Source organism: Durio zibethinus, chromosome 19, assembly GCF_047325235.1.
Source record: "Durio zibethinus cultivar Kanyao isolate XHJ-2024 chromosome 19, ASM4732523v1, whole genome shotgun sequence".
Taxonomy (NCBI): Eukaryota; Viridiplantae; Streptophyta; class Magnoliopsida; order Malvales; family Malvaceae; genus Durio; species Durio zibethinus.
In genome coordinates, this window is record NC_143180.1 from 850,853 (window position 1) to 866,304 (window position 15,452).

Sequence of the window (15,452 nt, forward strand, 5' to 3'; positions counted from 1 at the left end):
TTAGATGCTGGAGAAGACTTGATGCTAAATGCACTAAATGTAATCAGATGGGGCACGAAGCTATTATTTGTAAAAATAAAATTCTGCAACATGGTGAAGATGCAAAGATTACTGATTAAGAGGAGGAAGATCACCTGTTCGTAGCTACATGTTTCTCCGACATCAAATCAAGTGAGAGTTGGCTTATAGATAGTGGTTGTACTAACCACATGACACATGACAAGGATCTATTCAGGGAACTAAGCAACACAAACTCATCGAAAGTTCGAGTTGGTAATGGCAAGTACATAACTGTGAAGGGAAAAGGAACAGTTACAATTTCAACTTGTTCAGGTACAAAGTTCATTTCTGATGTATTATATGTCCTTGAAATTGATCAAAACTTGTTAAGTGTTGGACAACTAATTGAAAAGGGTTATAAAGTTATGTTCGAAGATAAAAGTTGCTCGATTAAAAATGCAGTTGGCCAAGATATTTTCAAAGTAAAAATGAAAGGGAAAAGCTTTGCTCTAAATCTATTGAAAGAGCAAACTGCTTTCCCAATCAAAGAAAATATCACTGAAGTATGGCACAAGAGGCTCGGGCACTATCATCATCAGGGGCTGCTGCAGATGAAATCTAAGAAGATGGTAAATGATTTTTTAGAACTTGATGATCATATTCCAAACTGCAAAGCATGTCAGTTTGGACTGCAAAGCATGTCAGTTTGGAAAGCAAAGTAGAAAACCATTTTCCAAGGCAACATAGAGAGCATCAAACAAGTTACAATTAATTCATACTGACATTGCAGGCCCACAAAGAACGTCTTCTCTGAAAGGTAGTCTTTATTATGTTGTATTCATTGATGATTTCACCCGTATGTGTTAGATCTTCTTTTTAAAGTACAAGTCAGAGGTGGCTCAAGTCTTCTGGAACTTTAAAGCCAGAGTTGAGAACGATAGTGGCTGTAGAATTCAAACTCTCAGATCAGACAATGGCAAAGAGTACACCTCTGAAGCATTCACTTATTTTTGTGAAGAGGCAGGCATCCAACATCAATTAACCGCTCCATACACTCCACAACAAAATGAAGTAAGTGAGAGACGGAGTAGATTCATATTGGAGATGATATGATGTATGCTACATGAAAAGAACCTGCCAAAGCAATTTTGGGCTGAAGCAGTAAATACTGCTATTTTTTTTGCAAAACAGGCTTCTCACAAGAGCAGTGAAGGATCAAACACCCTTTGAGGCATGGTATGGTTATAAACTATCTCTGAATTTCCTTAAAATATTTGGATGTTTGTGCTTCACTTATGTTCCACAGACCAAGAAAGATAAATTAGATAAAAGAGCACTTCCAGGCATCTTCATTAGCTACAGCTCAATTACAAAAGCTTATAAAGTTTTTCAGCCACAAACTAAAAAAATTATTATAAGTAGGGATGTGCACTTTATGGAAGATGAAAAGTGGAATTGGGATGATGCAAAAAAGATGGATCCAACCTTAAAAGAGCACAAGCTCAAGTTTCCTAGCATTGGAGACTAGGAGAATGAAATGGTGGATGACAGTCCTATCAGAGGTACAAGACTACTTTCTGATGTTTATCAAAGATGCAATATTGCTGTGTGTGAACCTACAAATTATGAAGAGGCCAAGAAGGATCAAAATTGGATTGCTGCAATGAATGAGGAGCTATTCATGATTGAAAGGAATGAAACATGGGAGTTGGTTGATCGACCCCAAAACAGAAAAGTAATTGGAGTCAAATGGGTGTACAGAACCAAGCTTAATGCTGATGGCTCAATCATCAAGTATAAAGCTAGACTCATGGTCAAAGGATATGCTCAAATACTAGGTGTGGACTACTCAGATACCTTCCCACCAGTCGCTAAACTCGACACTATCAGGCTCTTACTTGCCGTTGCAGCACAAAAGAATTGGAAAGTGCACCAATTAGATGTTAAGTCAGCATTCTTGAATGGTTTTTTGCAGGAGGAGATTTATGTAGAACAACCAGAAGGCTATGTCAAGGAAGGAGAAGAAGACAAGGTTTATCTTCTTAAAAAGGCACTTTACGGATTGAAGCAAGCTCCAAGAGCTTGGTACAGCAGGATTGATGAACATTTACAGAACTTGGGATTTGTCAAAAGCTTATCTGAATCAACATTATATGTCAAGCACAATGGAGGTGACATTCTTATCATCTCACTATATGTGGATGACTTACTTGTGACAGGAAACAACACAAGTATTATGGAAAAGTTTAAGCAAGAGATGATTGAGTTTTTTGAAATGACAGATCTTGGATTAATGACCTTTTTCCTTGGAATGAAAATCAAACAGAATGAACATGAAGTCTTCATTTGTCAGAAGAAATATGCCAAGGAGATTCTGAAGAAGTTTAAACTCGAAGAATGTAAAGAAATGAGGACACCAATGAACTCAAAGGAAAAGCTCTGTAAAGAAGATGGAACAGAAAAGATTGATCAGGCATATTTTAGAAGCCTGATTGGTTGCTTAATGTTTTTCATAGCAACTCGGCCTGACATTTTGAATGCTGTAAGCATTTTGTCTCGGTTTATGCATTGTGCAAGTGAATGGCATCTCAAGGCTGCAAAGAGGGTGCTTAGATATGTGAAAGGCACAAATGATTTTGGCATTAAATACACAAAGAGCAAAGAGTTCAAGCTGGTTGGTTTCTCAGACAGTGATTGGAGAGGTTCCATTGATGATATGAAGAGCACTTCAGGCTATTGTTTCACACTTGGTTCTGGTGTTTTCTCATGGAGCTTGAAAAAACAAGAAATTGTAGCTCAATCCACAGCTGAAGTAGAGTTTATTGCTGCAACAGCTGTTGTTAATCAAGCTTTGTGGCTAAGGAAAATTTTAATCGATCTTAACTTAGAGCAGGAGGAAAGCACGAAGATTCTTGTTGACAGTCAAGCTGCCATTGCTATCTCTCAAAATCTTGTGTTTCACGGGAAAACTAAACATTTTAATATTAAATTATTCTTCTTAAGGGAAGTACAGAAAGATGGAGCTGTTGTTCTTGTCTACTGCAAAACAGAAGATTAGGTTGCAGATGTTTTCACCAAGCCACTGCCAGTTAGCAAGTTTGAATTTCTGAGGACAAAACTTGGTGTTTGTAGCTCCTAAAGCAAGGAGGAGTGTTAGAAGATGTGTTTAGGACTGCTAATGTGGATTCATTGAATGTTTCATGTTGTTCCTGTTTTTCTGGTGTTGGTTATTTTTTTTGTTATTCATGCTGGTGGTCATGGCTTAATCTTAGGATTATGATTTTAGTGGGTAGTTATTAATTAGGCTTTAAATTGTAATGTTTCTGATGTTAAGAAATGCAACAGTGAGTAAAGTTTTCTTTGCTTCAAAAATAACAACAAACGGATATATATCTCTACTTTTAAGCTTTAACTAACTTTTCAACTGGGGTAACTTCGATTTGTAAAAGCAGTATCAGAAACACTTACGTCCTTTAAAGCCAGGAATCACGTCCGAGTGCACTGTTTAACCTGTCTAGATTCCAAAATCAGCGGTCTCTAAACAATTCTGCAGTGAATTTATCTCGAATTCTATGTTTCACCAGTTGTTCTATCTATGATTTGAGTTTGTAACAGCAAGGTAATTTTGGATCATACTTTTTACTTGCGAATTTAATAGTTGCAAAGCTGACTCTACTACAAGGTTCATGTTATGGGACAGACACTCTTATATAACCATCTCAATAACAGGAATTACTTTAGAAGGAGATGCAAGTAGGATGTCCCTGACTGATAAATCTAATGTAAATTTCCAGAATTCTAGGCTTGCCAGCACTCTTAGATCCTACAAGCTAAAGTCTCATTATATTCATATATCACCTCTGCAATCTCCTAACCTGCATTACTTTGCATCACAATCACCATTGCCACCACAGCCTTTCCGTAGGCAATGCTATAATGCCAAAGACTTTTGCACATTGATATTAGAAACTATGGAAATCAAGCCATTTTTCACTTAAAATTCATCAATTAACGAACAGATTTTAAATGCTCGTGCAGTGATGATAAGAATAATACCTCAATCTCCCATCTCTTTTCTCTCTTGGAAAGGAATTTTGCAGATATAGTGTTTTTATCAAGTCACTGACTTAACCAACTGCACTATTGACAGAAAAAGGAAAATAAGGAAAAACAATCTCCGAGAAATTGAATAAAAGCTACGGCCTAGGCAGCCAAACTAAAGAAACTGCTTATTTCATATTTGGATTTCATCATTCATCATCGAAAGACACGCAATGAGTGGTTTACACTAGTAAAGCCACCATCAACCATAAGATTGTCTCCACTTATATACCCAGCTTCGTCACTCGCCAGGAAGAGAACAGCATTAGCCACATGATCAACAGTCAAGTCCACCCCATTCAAGTTAGCATTTCTCCCAAAAAAAGCACGAAAACCTGCTAGCACATCTTCAGTTCTTTCATCCTCAGGCAAGTGAGCAAAAGCCAAGTCTGTTGGAACTGCATATGGAGAAACACAATTCACACGTATTCCATATTTTCCTAGCTCAGCTGCAACATTCTTGTTAATGCCTAAAACAGCATGTTTAGACCCTGTATATGCATGTGGACCTAGACCCCCAATGACACTCGAAACACTACAGATAGAAATGATAGAACCCTTTTTGTGAGGGATCATAATCCTAGCAGCATGCTTCATTCCAAGGAAAACACCCTTCACATTCACATTCATCACCTTCTCGAAATCTGATATATCATAGTTGCGGATATCCTGGTATGATGGACCTGACAATCCAGCATTGTTGACCATGATATCGAGTGTGCCAAACTTGTTGACTGCAAAGTCAACTGCAGAGCTAACTTCTTCCTCTATTGTTACGTCACAATGGAAAAAGCAAACATTTGGGCCATCACCTAGGGATTGATAGACTTGCTGACCACGATTGTCTTGCACATCAACTACACAGACTTTGGCACCATGCTTGTGAAATAAGCGCACAATGCTCTCACCAATGCCAGTTGCTCCACCGGTGACCAATGCCACTTTCCCTGCTAATCTGTCAAAGGGAAAAGACAAGCTTAACTAACTACCTAGCATGTGCACATGCATGCATAAAAAAGATGCAGAATGTATTAATATAAATGGAGTCACCTCATAAAGGGTGGCAATGGTGATTTATCAGATTTGAATTCCCAAAACTATGGTCTGTTCAGGGTTAAGACATCATTGTCCAGAATCCAGAAAGAATAGAGCAAAAGGGTAGGTCATCAAGAAAAATCAATTTCCCGAGCCAGTTAACTGAATTGGTTGCGGACAGGTTTTACTCTGCTCCAAAGATGAGACGACTTTTCATATGAAAAACCAATTTCTAGCATACTATTAAATAACCCTGATTAAGTTCTTGTGTATTGTTTTCAGAAGTTTCTGCATTCTAAAGCATGCCTTCCTGATTTGAGACAGCATGGAATCAAATTTACATTGAAAGAAAAGGCTTAGCCAGACACTAGTCTTGACGAGCAATATGTGGCACTAAAATTCACTTATAATTATGATGTACCATTTGATTAGCAATAGGTCCAGAGATGCTTTAAACATGCTCTTATCATTGCAGAAAAAATACTAGATGGGAAAAAGACAAATGCTTTTCTCAATTCAGATTCAACATATCGTAGTTGACATAACCAAATAATAGATGCAGTTCAAATAATTCGTAAACAATAAATTTTGAGGCAACAACGGAAATGTGAATCTGTTCTTGACCTTTGTTTCATGCAATGAAATAAATCACAAAGTAATTGGTCCGGATAAGATCCTTGAGGACAACAAAGAAAGAAAGAAAGAAAAACCATTGACTGTTCCATAACCTATGATTAGCTGTCTGTCAAGCAAGGCCAACTTAGATGGGTTTGATCCAATGGTTACAGATTGCAGTCTTCTAACTCAGACGCAAATGGCAGGAATATAACTATGAAAATTGAACTTAATTTTGAACTGGATGAAAACTCTTACCCTTAGTAGGATAGATATGATTTTGATGAATAAATTAGTAAAATTATGAGATTTTTGGAGCAAGCTTTAAATCTTCATTGGTAAATTCAACAAAAGGGAGGAGAATCACCATTCAAATTCAACATATCCAGTATAAGGGCAGTTCCCTCCTCTTCTATAAAAGAAAAAGAAAGGTCCACCAGTTGAAAATAACACTATATGGATGATCCAAAGTTCAAAACTCAGAAACTGGTTAAAACAGCCAGCAATTCAGCAAGAAATCCCAACAAAGTTACATTCACTTAGAAATAAAAACTATCAAATCACAACAGGCCAGAGATGGTCAAATAAATATGGATCATAAAACAACTAACCATCTGAATTTATTATCTTTCATATAAACCATGCTTGCATGAATGAATTGTTACCGCAGGATATTACCTGTCATCCTCCAAACTCAGTTATAACCAAAGACCCACAAAAAAGTAGACACTGATCCAAAAGAGAAAACCATCATAGCAGCAAAATCACACATACAAAATCAGTGAGGCATGCATGTTAAAAAGAATAAAAAAGGTCAGCAAAACAACAATTGAATCTGTAATAGCAGAAGCTGAAACAGAGGGTAGAAAGGTTTACCTTTGGCTAAGCAGTGATGAATCTTTGGAACTGCTGCTGCTAGTAGCCATGGCAGGAGTTTCACTTAATAATAAGTTCCAACTATATTATTAAAGCACTACCTCTCTTTCCTCTTTAATTTTCATTTGTTTGCTTTTGAAATTTATGCAACACTGTTCGAGCAAGTGATTGCTTTAGCAGAAAATAGTGGATTGACGTTACTGAGGCTTAACTGGCCACTTAACTTGTCTACTTTTCTTTTTTAAGGAAAATGACAGAGCGCGACGTGTTGCCAAAGGAAAATGCTATCAAAAACTTTCTTTTACTGTATTTCTTACATGGCCATGTGTCAAAAGCTTGGTACCACAGTTAAGCGGGGGGACCTGTGCTTCTCCTCCAGAATTGCTAGATAATAAATAACAGTATTATAGTCATGGAGAATATGATATGACTTGAGCAAAACTGGTAGAAGTCTATTTCATATGAAAATAATTTTGAATTCTATAATCCAATAATGAGTAATGAGTTGTAAAACAATGGTAAGATGCAAATAGAAGTAGACTTCCATTCATTAAACTACTTATTGCAAAGGGGACATTAAAAACCATCATAGTAGATGAGATTAGAAGACATCATATAGTAATATTTGGTAAACCAACCAGACACTTCATTCACCCTTTCTTCTTGCCCTTCTTTTATGTTTTGAGAGGTTAAAGTTTGCAGATATTCCGCGCGAACAATCCTTATTCTAAGGCATATATTAACAAGATTTAACGTGAAAGAAACAGGACGACATGGGAAATTGAGACCTGATAGGTTTTTTACTTCTTTTTAATCATGAATTCAATTGGGCTGATTCATTTATATATTTTGGCTGTTGGAACAGTATGTTAACTTACCATAAAATTGAGAACAAGATGCAAATGGGGCCATTCAAATTACAAGACACAATTAAAATATAGCTGTCTAATAACAATAATTTTATACAAGAGAATGAAAAGATTAAATAAATTAAAACCCAAGCGGGATCAGATTCAGCGGTTACAAGAAGGATTCGTTCTTCCTATCAGGCTGCTATAGTTGTACATAAAATGATGATCACCAAAATGCTTGTTTGAGGTTGAAAACATAGAGAAACCATGAACCAGAGATGATCGAAGAACATAACATGGTTGGGGCTAGAATTCTAGTTTGCAAGCATCAGATCATAACACTATGGCCAGACTAGGTCAATAGAAACCCTTAGCTCTTGAGGATCTTCCTCTACAATCTCTGACTCGTACTTTTTTGCATCATTTCTCAATGGTTTCTTGGCAGTAGAAGACAATGAAGCGCCGCAAGGAGCAGGAGAAGAAAAACAAGAGGAGGGAGGAGGCGTTACAAAAGCAAAGTTTGGTTCATGGTGTCGAAGAAGTTCAGACAATAAAAGTAAAAGAGAAGCCATGGAAAAAAATGAAAAACCAAAGATTTTATTTTATCAATCAACTGATGTTTTTCTCTGAAAGAAACTGGATTCTTTTGCTGGTTGTTTAGGCTCTGGATGAGAAAAAATTTGTGGAAACTGAGCCACTATTTTATATTTAAAACATGAAAACAAAACAGTTGAAGCTAATAAGTAGTGTGGCTCATTGTTTCTGTAGCTACCTGTTTGGGTTTGCTTCATTAATTAGACTACGAGAAAGGGAAAAGAAAACCAGGGTCAAAGTCATGCAAAGCACCTTGATTTGCGAATCTGCTGACCTTACTACCTGTTTTTTGCGGCTTTTAATGTGCCAGAATTCGTGCACTTGCCGACACTATTACTTATGGCTTCAAAAGAAAGTCAGACTGGCTTTTTTACTGTGAAAGTTGACGCCAAGTCACAAGTTTCAACACCGCCATTTTTCCTCCAAAACCATGAGTCACAGCTAGTTGGTCTGATTATGCTGGTAAATATTTTTCATCTCAAAACTTATGCCAAGTGATTTTTCTTCATTCCAATTTTATCAATTTTCATTTCATTTTTGCTATCGGACTTTCTTTTACCAATAAGGAGGAGCATTGGTGGTGTATAGGAAGAACTGTGTAAAGAGAAGTTGATGTAATCCTTCATAACAAAACTGTTTCTGTAAATAACTTTTGGGATGAAATGTTAATAATTCAAACCTTTAAAAAGAGTGAGGCTAAATAAAACAACATTATCATTCTTAGGACAAAAATCCTAGGAACATGATAAATTATAAAAAGGTACAAAGCTTAATGTTTGTTTTTCTTTTTATTATCATCTGGGTCAATCCCAATGAAGTTGCGTTTCTTGGTTGTGTTCATGTAAGGTCTAATCACCCATTCAATTTGGGACTCACTCTGGTCCATTGTTCCTAATTTTACCTGCAATATAAGCAAAGCAAAACAAAAATGGAACAAATGCAGTCAGTTAAATTTGAACTGCAAGATAGAGCACCCAATGATTTGAGAAACCGCATAATAGCTACGTCTAGTAGTTTATTGAAATGCCATTATAACTACCTGATATAGCCGCAATTCAAACCTAGGACCAATTTCCTTCAGCTCAACTGATTTAGGACCTCCACGCTTCTCATAAATATGATGCCTGTATGTTTACATGCTATCAATGAGTGTGTGTGAACGTTTCATAACATTGAAGCGTGAGACAAAGCAATCTCAAGCACGTGTATCTATATTTAAAACGCTAACTGATATGTTTAAGCTTCACTTAAGCGATCCCTAGTCCAATGAAGTGGCAACCTGTCATTCACTGTAAAAGACCATGATAACAGAATACCCACAACTGACAAGTTGACTCATTCCAACCTTCTGAGGAGCCATTGACAAAAGTTCTAAAGCATGCATGATGAAGTTCAGAGGTTCCATACCATACATGAACTAATGATATCAATATCCCCTTCAATGCCTAAGCATCCATCAAAATCAATAGAAGAGAACCAACCTGAATGAAATATAGTCAGACCGATTAGCAAAAGTCACAATTCGATTTGTATCAGGCTTTGGCACAGGGAACAGATGTTTTAGGATGTTTGCTGTCCTTTCACCCAGCTGCCAAAATAAATTGAAAAAGAATTATCAGCAACACAAAAGATTACTCTAGGAGAAAAGGAAAAGAATTATGATCAAACACTGAAATGGGAAGCAAAAGGAGAAAAATTGCTTTGCTCCATATAAAAACATTTCCAACATAATTAAACTGATAGTGATCATGTAACCCATGTTCAGCAGCATCCTACCAAATTACAGGATCCAACTGCATTTTGAAAAATGTGTTGTTAGCACTCTTTCTTTCCCTTGCTCTGGTCTACCTACAGAATTTCATCAGCTATATATGTGTCTTTAAACTTTGTTTGTCAACATGCACAAACATACAACAGATGCATGAAACTCCTTCAAAGAAATTTCAGCACAAAACAGTCTTTGTTACTCAAACCATCTATTATACATAAGCGGCATATATTTAAAAGCATTAAAAGCACTAACCTAAATACAGGTAAAGCAATAACAGTACCTTGGTTTTAAAATTGTCAAGAATCAAATGTGGGTAAGCCTCAGGCATTGTTCCAATGGCTTTCTTGTCCTTAATGTCGTGTCTTGTAACCTAGAGGAAAACATTAGATTAAGAAATCAAGCATGGAAACAGAAGACGAAGTATTTGGCGCATGCTAGAGGACTCATCAAATACTTGCCACATTGAGTAATCCAAAGTATGCTGTGGGACCAAAAGGTAGATGACTTATTATCAAACCATCTGGTAAACCACGATGTTCTGAACCAAAATAACATCTGTGAACTCATGTGCACGGCAACTTTCAATAATTTCAGATATAACCTGCAAATAAGAAAAAAAGAATAGAAAATCACTTTCTAATTTTCACTAGAAACCAGTTTGATGGTGAATAACGTACTAATTCTTATCATATATGAAATATGTGTCAGCATTCATTATAATGATCATGGCCAATATAACTGAGGAAACAGGCCTAGAAGGTGGCTCTTATTAGCTAGCCCTTTAGGAGAGCTTTGTCAAAGAAGTGCCAAATATTAACATTTTGGCTAGCATCAGTATAAACTATTTTTGCAAAACATTTCAAGGACAGTGAAAGTAGAAGACTGAAAAAGCATTAAACAGTGCTTCTATTTAAAAGTTGCAAATGGAAAGCAATTACCATTCTGGAGAAAAGACCAGCTTAAAAAGCATTAAGAAATGTACCGGTGCAATGGTTCAAAGAAAAGATTGATTAAATTGAATGTTCTGCTTATTAATTTATGTCAATTAATCAAATGAATAACTCTCAACACTAAATAGGCAACTTAGCCAACATACAAATAACAAAATCCTTTCAAAATTGAAAGTATCCACGCATATATTAGATCTTCGAGCTAAGCAAAAATAAAAAAAAAAATACAAAGCCTTGTCAACCATTCAGCACACACATCACAGCAATAAGACAACTAATAGGAACTTAAATAAGAAAGCATATAGGTAAACAATGCAGCAACCTGGCCACCACGATTCATTCGCTCAGCATTAGGAAAGACAAATTTCAATTCCTGCAACAGGAAACCGTGCCATATGAATTAGAATCAGTGATCAAACAAACACGCATAATATTGGGTTGCAAAAAATGTTATTTATCACCAAAATTAACAGACCAACCTTAACAAACTGTACAAGAGGAGCACTTGGATCCCGAGATGTTATCAGCAAAATCTTAGGATCTCGTTCGGTTGAGTTTGCATACTCATCATCAATATGTGTATTGGGAACTATAAATCCAGCAAATTTAAGCAGTCATATATCACCACCAATAACTTTCCTTAACTAAGAACCCCCCCTCCCCCCCCCCCCCCCCCCCCCAAAAAAAAAGGGTCGTCTTTCACTCAGAGAATAGCCAAAAATACCAAATTTCAAAAAAAAAAAAAAGAAAAGAAACATTACTGGCAGTGTAGTCATCTTCAAGGTCAATTTCTTGACGAAGGGCGGCCTCCTCATTCCGGAGCTCAGTTGGAATGGTTTTCCTTCTACAACCAAACGAAATTAAAAACCCAAAAAATATTGAATGAAATTAAATGATTATTAAAAAAAGGAAGATTTAATAGTACCATCAAGGGCTTCTTTGATCTTCCTTTTCTTTCATAACGCAAACGCTCTTTGCGTTCCAAGCTCTTCCTGTACAAATACTCTCTCCTTAATCTTATGTTTCTTCTCAACATTTTTATTTTTGTTTTATCCCCAGATTTTGCATCGGTTTTGGTTTTCTAGGGTTTAGCGTTTTTTCTTTTTTGCAGTAAGGTTGTTGAAGAAGGAGAAATGACGGAGTTTTCAAAATGACGGATATAATTGGGCCAAAAATTGGATAAAATTTAGTAAATTTTTGGGCTGTAATGGGCTTGCCCCGTCCAAATAAGATGAATTTAGCAAATAACCGACGTCGTTTTAAAGAGACAAGCCCATTTTTCACAAAACCGTGTGTTTTGTCTGTCTCCTCCCTTCGGACACTCACCAGGAGATGTGAAAGAATGCAAAAACCTCAAGAAAAGGGTAAAAAGCATGGAGAGCCAACATAAGTACGGAAGACGTCGATGATTACTTCGAGTAATCCAGGAAAGATGCTTTGTCTGGGGGCTCTCTTGCTTCTGCTCCTACTGAATCCCTCTTCTTCATCGACAAATCTAAAGGTCTTGTTTTTACTCTTTACTCTCACTTCTTTTGAGTCCCCTTTTTGTTTAATCTAAAATTTGTTTCCTTAAATGGGTTTTTGTTGTTTTGTCAGATCTATCAGTTAAGAGGAAGATTGAGAAGAAAAGGGAAAAGGTGTTACGAGTTGATAGTGTGTTGAAGAAGAACCCTTTTGTTGAAGCAGTGCCATCTTCAAAGCAGAATAATTCTAAGAAGAAAAAGAAGGAGGCTTTGAATGCTAAAGATATTGTAGTTCGAGATGTCCCCAATGTGAGAAGTTGTTCAAGTAAAGCAAAACTTTGTTAATTTTTTAATAAATGAGACTAATTTTTATATAAGAAAATGATTTTGGTTTGTTTTGGTATAGGAGGATTCTGCTTCTGATTCTGGCATGGTTCCAATATGGGGAAATGAAGGTATTATCCTTTAAAAGTTTAATTTTTGTCAGTTTTGTTTTTCTTGTGCTTTTTATTATGGGTTACATGTTAATTCTGATTCTCGTTATGCTCTTTCAGGTGGCGAAGCTGGATAGGTGTTGAAACAGTCAATTATTCCTGCAGTGGAAGTTGAGCCTGCAGGATGTTCATACAATCCATCATTTGAAAGTCATCAGGTGAATTTCCAAACACATAATTGCGTATAGTGTCTGTGTCATTCTTTACTGTTTATGAGGTGAGCTATTGTATTTTCTTTAATGTCAATCCAGGATTCATTGGCTCAAGCTGTTGCAGAAGAAATGCAAAAGGTTTACAAGATTGAGTTGGGACCTCAGCCAGTTCCATTAACTGTTGTGGGAGAAGTGGTTGATGAAGATGATGTGAGTGTCTGTTGTTCTATTCATCCATAATTTATTCTTCATACTTGCAATGTTATAAACTAATATATTATGGTTATGAATTCTTTTTAAATTTTATTGTAACTTCGTAAGTAGAAATATTGACAAAACCATTCTTTTTTTATAGAAATACTTTATTAAGGCAGATGATGGAAATGATGATGAAATGAATGAGGAGAATTTGAGTGAGGAGGTTCCTGCTATTGAGAAAACGTTAGTTAATTTCAGTATCATGTTCATTGTCTTTATCAAATTGCTTATATGTTTGTTTGTATATATTATTTTACCTTCTTGAGGGAGGAAAATATTGGGTTTTGAAGGTTATGTGGGAAGCTGGTATACTTGAATGTGCTGTGAGTAGACAAATTAAACTTGAATTCATAGATTCAATTATCACTTTGGCTGCTAAGATACATTTCCTGATAAACATCACCAAAAGATCATGATTAGGCTTAGAATATGTTCTTTTGGTTAAAAATGAGACTCAAAATGCTATAATCTCAAACCAGATTTTGTATGTTGATGGCCAAGAGCTAACAGAATGAAAGTTAATATTCCTGTTAGCATGGACTGTTGATCTATGTATTAATTCTGCTTCTATCATGTTGCAGGCCTTGCAAGACAAAGAGGGTGACTGGAGTTGAGTTAAATAAGAGAGCTAGAAGGAAAGAACTGCAAAGAAAAGAAGCAGAAGCTAAAAAGGTAGAGGGGCTTTCCAAAGACATTGACTGCTATAGTTATCATTGTCTTTACTATCATCTCTTTTATTGAGGATTATATGCTTATTATCTGTTGCTGCTTCTAGATGAAGCTTGCCAGATATCTTACAAGAAATAGCCAAAGAGCATGAAGAGAAGCAAAAGAAACATCTTCGAAGGGTCATAGCTAAGCAAGAAAGGCTAAAGGCTTTTCCACCTCGCTTGGGAAATACAAGTATGCAAGCACTTCTATAAGTTCTCATTTTCATCTATTTTCTAATTGACTATGGACATAATTGATGGTATATGTTTAGATTCTGATCTTAATGGCGATGACCAAATTTCACAACTTATTGATATCTAAACTAAAATCTTTTATAATGTCTTTGTGATATTTGCCATTTGATGTTCTGTTTCACCTTTTGCTTTGTCTAATCTGACAGATAATGCACTACTTTGACAACATTTAAAGGAATTAGAAAGACATCTGATTGATCTGTGTCGTCTATAATTCAGATTCCAGCCTGCTCCTCCTCAAGTCCTGTTATCTGAAGAACTTACTGGATCTCTCCACAAGCTTAAGGTACATGTCTTTTGATATCCTATTTAATTTCAAATTTTACTTTCAGATAATAAAAATTAACTGTCACCCTGTTTTTTTGGTTTATTGCATGAAGGGTTGTGCTACACTTACTAGAGATAGATTTAAAAGCTTAGAAAAGAGAGGCCTAATTCCCCCATCAGCCAAGAGTGGAAGGTCAGTTGAATTTGATAATGTTTAGCTTGTGTTTGACTGAGACCTGAAACCAATGTGACATGGCATTTCACTAGAATCTCACTCTGTTCTACTGCTCATGCATTTCTTACAAGCAGGGAGAATTTGTTTAATTCCATATTTATTTCTTAACAAACCTGTAGTTGGAAGGACAAAGATACCCAAGTTTACTTGGAAAACTATAGAGAGTTCAGTTACTCTGACAACCTTATCATTCATCCATAGCATTGCAAAAATCTGTTTGCAGACATTGTTATCATTCTCAATTGGACAACTGATTTTACTTGTGGATGTGCCTTTGGACAGGAACTGGATAGTTTTTGCTTCCAAGGATCTTGACGGTTCAATTTTTTGGTGAGGCAAATCAGAAGACTTTTCCTGTAAAGTGTGAGAAAAATGCCATTAATGGGGACCAAGCCAGATCCATCTGCAATGCGGGAAAGCCTTCCTCTGTTTTTTGATTGTTAATTCACATATAGTTAGTCTTCTATTGTCTAGTTACTTTTGCTGTGATCAGAACAAGTGTTATATGATGTAAGATAATTTAATGATCATTCTAAAGTAAGAATTTTGTATCAAGAGCGTCGTTGTACGGTTATTTTTCGTTAGTTGAATGAGCTAAATTTTCCGAACAGACATCACAAGCAATGTTCTATGAATCTGTGCCATGTTTGAAATCTGCTGTCTGGTTATGCTCTTGTTATCAGCTACCGAATTACTTGACCTGGTTCTGATTTGTTTCGTTTATTTGAATGTCCAAAGAACTCGCAAAAAATTGAAAAACCATCCAATCAAGGTAAAATTCATTCTATAACCTCCTTTAACCCATTTACTGAGTCCTAATGACTA

General features: G+C 36.1%; 2 protein-coding genes and 1 pseudogene across 4 annotated transcripts; 1 reads left to right on the forward strand and 2 right to left on the reverse strand.

Moving 5' to 3' along the window:
* Positions 1–3,968: 3,968 nt before the first annotated feature.
* On the reverse strand, positions 3,969–6,998 carry LOC111310084 ((+)-borneol dehydrogenase 2-like). Of its 2 annotated transcripts, none has more exons than XM_022909207.2 (2): positions 6,628–6,998; positions 3,969–5,056 (listed from the first exon to the last, which is right to left on the reverse strand). In XM_022909207.2, exons 1-2 carry the CDS (start codon positions 6,675–6,677, stop codon positions 4,258–4,260), a joined length of 849 nt encoding a protein of 282 aa, XP_022764942.2. In that variant the 5' UTR covers positions 6,678–6,998; the 3' UTR covers positions 3,969–4,257. The 2 variants fall into 2 exon arrangements, with proteins under 2 accessions (XP_022764942.2, XP_089604358.1); XM_089748232.1 differs by lacking the exon at positions 6,628–6,998 and adding an exon at positions 5,152–6,475.
* A 1,674-nt stretch (positions 6,999–8,672) lies between these two features.
* LOC111310083 (uncharacterized) lies at positions 8,673–11,922 on the reverse strand. The gene is made up of 9 exons (XM_089748233.1): positions 11,719–11,922; positions 11,555–11,637; positions 11,273–11,382; positions 11,116–11,166; positions 10,302–10,444; positions 10,124–10,213; positions 9,554–9,660; positions 9,112–9,196; positions 8,673–8,973 (listed from the first exon to the last, which is right to left on the reverse strand). Exons 6-9 carry the CDS (start codon positions 10,169–10,171, stop codon positions 8,842–8,844), a joined length of 372 nt encoding a protein of 123 aa, XP_089604359.1. The 5' UTR covers positions 10,172–10,213; positions 10,302–10,444; positions 11,116–11,166; positions 11,273–11,382; positions 11,555–11,637; positions 11,719–11,922; the 3' UTR covers positions 8,673–8,841.
* Positions 11,923–12,125: 203 nt separating this feature from the next.
* On the forward strand, positions 12,126–15,239 carry LOC111310087 (ribosome biogenesis protein NOP53-like; annotated as a pseudogene). The gene is made up of 11 exons (XR_016330232.1): positions 12,126–12,294; positions 12,390–12,565; positions 12,663–12,711; positions 12,811–12,908; positions 13,002–13,112; positions 13,258–13,343; positions 13,742–13,859; positions 13,940–14,057; positions 14,338–14,411; positions 14,506–14,585; positions 14,910–15,239. The product of XR_016330232.1 is annotated as a ribosome biogenesis protein NOP53-like (transcript).
* The last annotated feature ends 213 nt before the right edge of the window (positions 15,240–15,452 follow it).

What these genes read in the sequence shown, in the direction of transcription:
- LOC111310084 (XM_022909207.2), bottom strand. Translation starts at nt 6,677, where the DNA reads ATGGCTACTAGCAGCAGCAGTTCCAAAGATTCATCACTGCTTAGCCAA. An exon ending in TCATCACTGCTTAGCCAAAG is followed by an intron (nt 5,057 to 6,627) that starts GTAAACCTTTCT and finishes TCCCTTTGACAG; the next exon opens with ATTAGCAGGGAAAGTGGCAT.
- LOC111310083 (XM_089748233.1), bottom strand. Translation starts at nt 10,171, where the DNA reads ATGCCTGAGGCTTACCCACATTTGATTCTTGACAATTTTAAAACCAAG. An exon ending in TTGACAATTTTAAAACCAAG is followed by an intron (nt 9,661 to 10,123) that starts GTACTGTTATTG and finishes TTATTTTGGCAG; the next exon opens with CTGGGTGAAAGGACAGCAAA. An exon ending in TCTGACTATATTTCATTCAG is followed by an intron (nt 9,197 to 9,553) that starts GTTGGTTCTCTT and finishes GTAAACATACAG; the next exon opens with GCATCATATTTATGAGAAGC.